At 36.3% G+C, this 8,573-nt stretch overlaps 1 protein-coding gene across 1 annotated transcript; it reads left to right on the plus strand.

Annotated features, from left to right (window-relative positions):
- The first annotated feature begins 1,869 nt into the window (after positions 1-1,869).
- Positions 1,870-2,796, plus strand: LOC129676115 (olfactory receptor 4N5). Its single transcript, XM_055606424.1, has one exon. It carries the CDS (start codon positions 1,870-1,872, stop codon positions 2,794-2,796), a length of 927 nt encoding a protein of 308 aa, XP_055462399.1.
- The last annotated feature ends 5,777 nt before the right edge of the window (positions 2,797-8,573 follow it).

The following is an 8,573-nucleotide window of genomic DNA, read 5'->3' on the forward strand; positions in this document are numbered from 1 at the left end:
ATATATGTGTAGTAATACACAATACTAAATTTCTCATGAATTCTCTCTAGGAACTTTTCAAGCTGACTTTTGTTTTCTTTGTTTTTCTCTCTTATTAATATTGAAAAATTATTAATAATTTCTGCAAATTTTAAACCAAAAAAAATCAATCCTTTGAAATTTACCCTCGAAATTAAATAATAACATTAAATATTGTTACCATAATCAGCATTTGATAAGAATTCACAATTTAGGTGAGCTCTTTGTTTTATATATTTAAGAACTGTGAATATTTCTAGACTATTTTATTATATTAAAATTATCACGTATAATATAAAGCTCCATTTCAGTTCTGAGCCTAATCAATGCCTGATCAACTTTCTGCCTCTGTGCGTGTTCCATTATGGCATGTTTACATGAATTGCATTTGTTACTATCTTCCTTCAAGCACATACTATTTTAGGTGATCTATGTTTTAACATTCAGTAATTCATTGATTTATTTGTTTTCAAATTGCTTACATCTCTAACTGTAGAACAACATTATCTTTAGTCCAGTTTCAGGAACATCATTTTGTATGCCACATTATGGTAATTTGTTCAAAGATAAACTTTAGTCTGTCTTCTAAGGCATATACTTTAACACTGGAGCATACACAGTCTCAAACTGTAACTATTAATCAAAATGTTTTTCTAGAATTATGAAATCATAAAATTATGATACAATATAAGGCTTTTTTAAAACATAGAGAGAAGTTACATTATTTTATGTACCCAAGTCGGTCTTCATGTGCACATTTCTAGACTGAATACACTGTACTCTGAAGAACAATATTCACATAAAAACTGAATCATAGGTTTAAATGACGTAAATATAACTCTTAATTAGGAAAACATTACAGAAACAGAGAAAGACTATTTGATAGACAGTGGCATAATTTGTTGTAACTAAGTAAAATTTCAATAATTTATGAAACAGTAATGATTTTTTTAATCTTTAAACAATAAATATGCATTTCCCCAAACACTTGGGAATAACAAAGAGTTTAACTCATTACATTGTTAAAATTAAATATTGTTTATATTTTCCCAATTACTAAAGAACTACATTAGAATATATACTTTTCATGTCTGTTTCCTGCTCTGTTTTATTAGTTGAGCATCAAAAATTTTACATTTACTAATGAGAGGTACAATATGCCAAAAATTTTGTGTAAAAGATATCATTTTTGTACCATTCTGAGATGTAGGAATAAATATATTATAGATAAATCAAAACCAAATGCACCTGGAAAGTGATAATAAGAATTTAGGCACAGAATGTTCATGTAAGTTTTGGCTGGTCAGAAATATAATTAGGAGGATGCCTCTAAGTGAAATGAAGGCATTGATTTTGTCTGAGATCCTGACAACATGCTTGGAAATCAGAATGCACATGGGCAACAAAGCAAAATGTGATGCAAGCCAGCAAATAAAACATTCAGAAAAGAAATAAGAACCACAGAAGAAGCATCTCATGGGAATTGAAGGAGAGAAACAATTTGAAGTACAGTTTTCTCTGTAATTATACAAAGAAGAAACAAAAACCAAACAAATATTCTAACAAAAGACTGAGTTACCACAAACAGGAAAATAACAAAAAGAATAGCTAACATAGCTGTGAAATTTAGCCCATAGTCCTAAGTTACAGTTATGTAGAAGCATGAGGTTAAATGGAAATGGAAGTGTCTAAAGAAGAGCAGCATCTTAGTGAGATTTAGGACAAAGAGGGGTTAGCAGAGTATGGTGCATTGGGTATGGAAAACATTGCTTTTATGTGGATTTGAGCTGTGAAACAGAAGAAAAGACATGTATAACGTGTAACATGTTTTATTCTATAAATTAGGAAGTGATGGAGACCAAGAACAGTTCGATAGTAACAGAATTCATTCTTCTTGGCCTGACCCAATCTCAAGATACTCAACTCCTGGTCTTTGCACTGCTTTCAGTTTTCTACCTAATAATTCTTCCTGGAAATTTTCTTATCATTTTCACCATTAAATCGGACCCTGGACTCACAGCCCCACTTTATTTCTTCCTGGCAAACTTGGCCTTCCTGGATGCCTCCTACTCTTTCATTGTAGCTCCTAGGATGCTTGTGGATTTCTTCTGTGAGAAAAAAGTCATTTCCTACAAAGGGTGCATTACACAACTCTTCTTTTTGCACTTTCTTGGAGCGGGAGAAATGTTCCTTCTTGTTGTGATGGCCTTTGATCGTTACATTGCTATATGTCGTCCTTTGCATTACTCCACTCTCATGAACCCTAGAGTCTGTTACATATTATTGTTGGCTTTGTGGCTTGGGGGCTTTGCTCATTCCATTGTACAAGTAGCCCTTATCCTGAACTTGCCCTTTTGTGGGCCAAACCAGCTGGATAACTTTTTCTGTGATGTCCCACAGGTCGTTAAGCTAGCCTGCACTGACACTTTTGCAGTGGAGCTCCTGATGGTCTCTAACAGTGGTCTGCTTACCCTCTTATGCTTCTTGGGACTTCTGGCCTCCTATGCGGTCATCCTCTACCATGTAAAAGGGCACTCTTCCGAAGGGAAGAGCAAAGCTATCTCTACATGCACCACCCACATTATAATTGTATTTCTCATGTTTGGGCCTGCCATTTTTATCTACACCCGACCCTTCCAGGTTCTCCAAGCCGACAAAGTTGTCTCTCTCTTCCACACTGTCATCTTTCCTTTGATGAATCCTGTGATCTATACACTTCGCAACCAGGAAGTGAAGACTTCCATGAGGAAGTTGTTAAGTCAGTATGTGGTTTGCTGACTGGATAAAAGAAAGAGGGAGGGAAAGAGGGAGCAGGATACAGCAGGGATACAAAGTTAGCAAACTGTAACTAATATTAAAAAAATTAAAAAAAGAAAGCGAAAACAGAAGAGAGATAATAGTCTAAATTAATTAAACCATGTATTTATGTACACATGGAATCAGTTCCTTAGCAAACACTGTGTTATGTACTTCTACTTTTCCTAAACTATTCTAAGCACATGGATAAGTACAACTCTAGTTCTCCCAGGGTTATAGTCAAACAATTGAAGCCGAGCCAAACTACTGAACTAGAAAAAAAAATCACTAGAATAAGTACTCTGGTATTTCCAGAATAGTATTATGCTAGCTATAGACCAGAGAGTTGCCCTTAGCTTTGTTTGTAAAGCAGATTCTTGAGTGGTATTTAACTGAAGTCAGAAGTATTTAGGGGAAGGAAAACACAATTATTCAATAAAATAAGCATCATAGAAAGCACAGAATCTCAATTTGAAAATTTGGGCACACTTGAAGAACATAAATGGAATAGAATAGTTAAGATATACTTCAGAGATAGAGATAGAGAGGCAGAGAATTTAAAGTAGATAAATAAGGACAACATATTTTAAATTTTAGAATATTTTTAGATAACTAATTATTGAAATCTTAAAATGATACAATTGAAATATGTAAAGATTATCCATTTTCTATTTAAGGCAAATCCTGAAAATTATAAAAGAATTTGTATGACTAATAAAATATAATTAAATTGAATGTTACCTATGTGTTTTTCCTGAACAAAATAAATACTTAATTTTGCTAATTAAAGGAACATACAGTTACTGTCATATTTACTTGAATATATCATAAACTATTTGTGTATCTTAAAACTTCATTTTTATTTCTCCAATACTAATATTGTAGTAAGATTGGTATTTTTCCTGTTAACTTGATCAGTTTCATTGGTGCGATTATTTTGAACTGTATTTCTCATATTTGGTCCTGCCATTTTTATCTACACTAGCCCCTTCCAGCCTCTCCAAGCTGACAAAGTTGTCTAACAATTATTTTTAATCTCAAGAGAGTTTTGAACAAAACAGACAAAGATAACATTCCCTTTGTCTATCATGTGAATTTTAGGAATCAAACTCAGATCATCAAGCTTGGTAGTGTGTGCCTAAGAACCTGAGAAATTTTGCCAGCTCATGGATCACAATTTTTTCATTCATATTTTATAAATCTCATTGCAGAGTTCTCTCAACTCACAAATGTCTCATTTTAGTATAAATAAATTATCCAAAAAGTAATATTAATTCCTAGAGAAAAACATAGTTACACCATCATTGTATGGAACAGTATAGAGCTTCTTTTTTAAATAATAATAATGTTTGTTTTAGCAAAATGGGTTAGATAGGTTCTTCCCCCTTTGGGGGGGCTGTCCTTTATTAGGTGTGGCAGTAAGTAGGTGTAGGCAGTAAGTCTGAGATTTGTCTGTGAACCGTGAAATCGCAGGCCAGTCATTTTTCACTTCCCTTAGGAGAGGACCTCTGTCACGCTGTTACCACAGTTGCTCAAGAGCTCCAGAACTAAAAATAACAGGACTCTAAAAGTTTTTGGCTTCAGCAGTACAAGAAATTCAGACTGGCAGATCCTGGCTGGAGACACCTCAACCCTCTGGAAGCCAGAAGACACCACCAGACTGTCCCCTCGGATGAAGCAGTGAAGGGCCTCGGATTTCATGGATGCCCCACTCAGAACTTAAGTAGGAACCTGAGGACGAGGTCCCACAACCACACCTTCAGCATCTCGTCATTGTCAAAGATGATATGAGTTGAGTCTTCTTCAATCTGGATGAGTGTCTCGGCTTCCTGCAGCAGGACAATCTGGCCCTTGCTGTGTCTTCCACCTGAATGTCACTGAAGCCATGCTGCTCCACGGTCCGCACAAACTGCTGTCTTTTGGAATGGAGCCGCTCAGCAGAGACTTCAGCACTTTGCAGATGGGAACGCCCTCACTCATCCGCTTCAGCCCCGTCCCAAGTCCGCCCAGCCTGCCAGCTTCTTTTTTAAAAAATTATAAAAGAACTTCATATATCATCCAGCATACTTGATAGCAAGCACACATTCAATGGAAATGAAATTAGTATTCCCCAGCTAAATGCTGCCTCATCCTTACTGTAGTACTACTTAAAATAGCAAGAACATGAAAACCACATAGACAGCCATTAACATGGATGAGAGAAGGAAATGTTCCATGTATGTATTAATGTGTATGTATTTTGCACATATTCAATAATAAAAAGTGTATGATCTGTGATTTGTTCCAGCATCACTAGGCCTGAAGTCATTATAATATTAAAGATAAGACAGACACAGAAGGCACGGTCTGTCTTATCACAAAACTACAATGAAACAAAATAAAAATTTAAATATGTAAGATTGAGGGAGAGTGAGAAATATGTTAGCAGTATCTTTGGGTTTTAAAAATAAATATGGAAACATATTTATCATTTATATAATCCCTCGGTTCTTTGTACTTTTTCAAGAAGATTATATTGTTCAAAAGCCATAAAGAAATTGCCAATCAGATAAAACACAAAAAAAAGTGCATTTTCAAGCATTTTTTGTGGCACCATTCCTGGAATTTTGAGGGGATTTGAGAGAGAAGCAAAGTCAGGAGAATCCTAGTGAATTTGAAGCCAGTAGAACTATATAGTGCGACTCTTGTCTCAAAACAAAAATTATCAAATAAATTCATCTTAAGTCATAATTAGATTTTCAAAGTTTACTTATATAACTATGTTATTGACCTACAATGCTATACAGTCAACATCTGTGCTGTTCTTCTAAAAAATGTGTGATAACATATTTTATTTATTTATGCTTTTGTGTGTGTGCATATAAAGGTCAGAGGGCAACTTTGTAGAGTCTGCTTATTTTTTTTCTACCACAGGCATCTTCAGGATCCATCTCAAGTTGTCAGGCTTAGCAACAAATTCTTTTTAGCCACTGAGCCATCTCAACAGCCCATTCCATGCTGCCCTAATCTTGCTGAATCTCTGTGACATTATCCATAAAACTTTAAATTATAAATTCTTAGATTCTTTGATTCTAAACATTTCTTAATTTATTCATGGCTCCTTTTCTTTTTCATTAATTTTTATATATATTTAGTTTAGCAAACAAAATAATGGATTTAAATTGATGTTTTCACACATGCATTCTTGAAGTTCCCTCATATTCATTTACTTGTTCCTTCCCTTATCTTCTTTTTATTGATTAATTCAATTTATATCTTGATCATAGGTGCTCTCTCCTTTCCCTCCCTCCCTCCCTCCCTCATATCTTCTCCCCTATTCTGAAGAATAGGGGAGCCCCCCTACCCAGATACTCCTGCTCATCTATTCATATGATGACTGAGTTCTTTTTTTCCTCCCCTGTGGCCTTGAAGGGAAGACCCATCAGGGAGAAGTGATCAAAAAGCAGGCAACATAGTCCGTGTCAGAGAAATCCCCCACTCCCCAAACTAGTGAGCCCACAGGAAGCCTAAGATGCCTATCCAGACTTATCTTCTTGGAGTCTATGCAATGTAGTATGTCTATCCTGTGCTACATGACTAAAATCCCTTATAAGTGAATATATACCATGTGTGTCTCTCTGGGTCTGTGTTACCTCACTCAGGATGAACTTTTCTAGTTCTCTCTAATTGCCTGTACATTCCATGATTTCTTTGTTTTTCATGGTTAAGTAGTATTCCATTGAGTAATACTACCACCATTTCTTTAAGTATTCTTCTGTTGAGGGACATCTAGGTTGTCTTTAGTTTCTGGCTACTATGAAAACAACTGCTATGAACTTGGTTGAACAAATGTCCTTGTTGTATGGCAGAGCATCTTTTGGGTGTATGGTCTGGATTGGTATAGTTGGATCTTGAGGTAGTACTATATTCCTGGTTTTCTGAGAGAGTGCCAGATTTATTTCCAAAGTGGTTGTACAAGTTTGTTCTCCCACCAGCAATGAAGGAGGGTTCAACAATCTTCACATCCTCACCAGCATGTGTTGTCACTTGAGTTTTGATATTAACCATTCTGACAGGTATGATTCAATCTTCAGAGTCATCCTGATTTGAATTTCCCTGATGATTAAGGACATTGAACATTTCTTTAAGTGCTTCTCCACCATTCTGGATCCCTCTGTTGAGAATTCTCTATTTGGCTCTGTAACCATTCTTTTTAATTTTTATTTTAATTTCTTATATTAATTAGTTTATTCACTTTGTAACCCAGCTATAGCCCCCTTCCTCATTCCCTTCCAATCCCATCCTCCCTCCCTCATCTCCTCCCATGCCCCTCTCCAAGTAGATTATTGGGTTTGTTGGTCTCTAATTTCTTGAGTTCTTTATATATTCTGGATATTAGCCTTCTGTCATATGTGGGGTTGGTGAAAATCTTTTCCCAATCTGTAGACTGTCATGTCATTCTACTGAAAGTGTCCTTTGCTTTACAGAAGCTTTTCAGTTTCATGAGGTCCCATTTATTAACTGTAGATCTTAGAGCCTGAGCTGTTGGTGTTCTGTTCAGGAAGTTGTCTCCTGTGCCAACATATTCTAGGCTCTTACCCACTTTTTCTTCTAACAGGTTTAGTGTATCTGGTTTTAAGTTGAGGTCTTTGATCCACTTGAACTTAAGTTTTTTGTAGGGTTATAAATGTGGATGTATTTGCATTTCTTTACATGTAGACATCCAGTTAGACTAGCCCCATTTGTTCAAGCTGTTGTCTTTTATCCATTGTATGGTTTTGGCTCCTTTGTAAAAATCAAGTATGTATAGGTATTTGCATATTATTTCTGAGCCTTTGATTCTACTCAGAATCAAGAGTACTGAAGTGTCCTCTTCATCTGTGGGCTGTCATGGCAGTTCTTCCAGGGGAAGGGATAAAAAAAAATCTGCTAAGCGAATTCATGTCTGATGCAGTCCCCATTTCCCTTCATGAGGACCTACATGAGGCTTAAGCTGCCCATCCGCTACATCTTTGTAGAGGGCCCAGGTCCAGTTCCTCCATGGTCTTTGTTGATGCTTCAGTTTCAGCAATCCGCTCTAGGCCCTGGTTAGTTGGCTTTGGTAATTTTCTTGTGGAGTTCCTGTTATCACCAGGTCCTATTTTCTTTCCTCCCACTGTCCACAAGATTCCCTATGCATCATCCAACGTTTGGAGAGTCTCAACATCTGTTTTAAGCAGAGACTCCTAGTAGCAGAGGCCGTAGAGACTAAAGAGGACACCCACTAACTAGACTGGTCTCCTAGCAGAGAGAGGGAACACTAACACACCCACAAAACTCTGACCCAAAAGTTTACTCTGCCTACAGATATGCCGGGATAAAGTTAGAGCAGATAGAGCAGAGATTGAGGGAATGCCCAATCAATACCTGGCCCCCCAAAAATATCCACCCGTTCAGATGGTGACACTACGAAGTATACTTTGTTAAGCTTGCAGATAGGAGCCTGACAGAGTTGTCCTCTGAGAGGCTCTACCCAGCAAGGCCTCAAAACAGATGATAAATTTCTTTATAGCATCCTCTCAAATGAGTGGCCCTCCCTTCCATTGTAGACCCATATTGTCCTTAAGAAGCAAAATCTTTTCTGACACTGACATACTGTTTTGATTTTATTTTTTTGTTTGTTTTATTTAATCTAGAATTGTCATTCTTATTTCTGGTGTCATTCCTATTTCTGATGTAATGTTTCACTGCATGGATTCGTCATCACATTATAACTCAAAATTAGGCTTTTATAAAACAAT

This window comes from Psammomys obesus, unplaced genomic scaffold, assembly GCF_907164565.1.
Source record: "Psammomys obesus unplaced genomic scaffold, mPsaObe1.curated_primary_1811, whole genome shotgun sequence".
Classification (NCBI taxonomy): Eukaryota; Metazoa; Chordata; class Mammalia; order Rodentia; family Muridae; genus Psammomys; species Psammomys obesus.

Bases quoted from the DNA above. Each gene is read 5' to 3' on its own strand.
- LOC129676115 (XM_055606424.1), top strand. From the start codon at position 1,870: ATGGAGACCAAGAACAGTTCGATAGTAACAGAATTCATTCTTCTTGGC.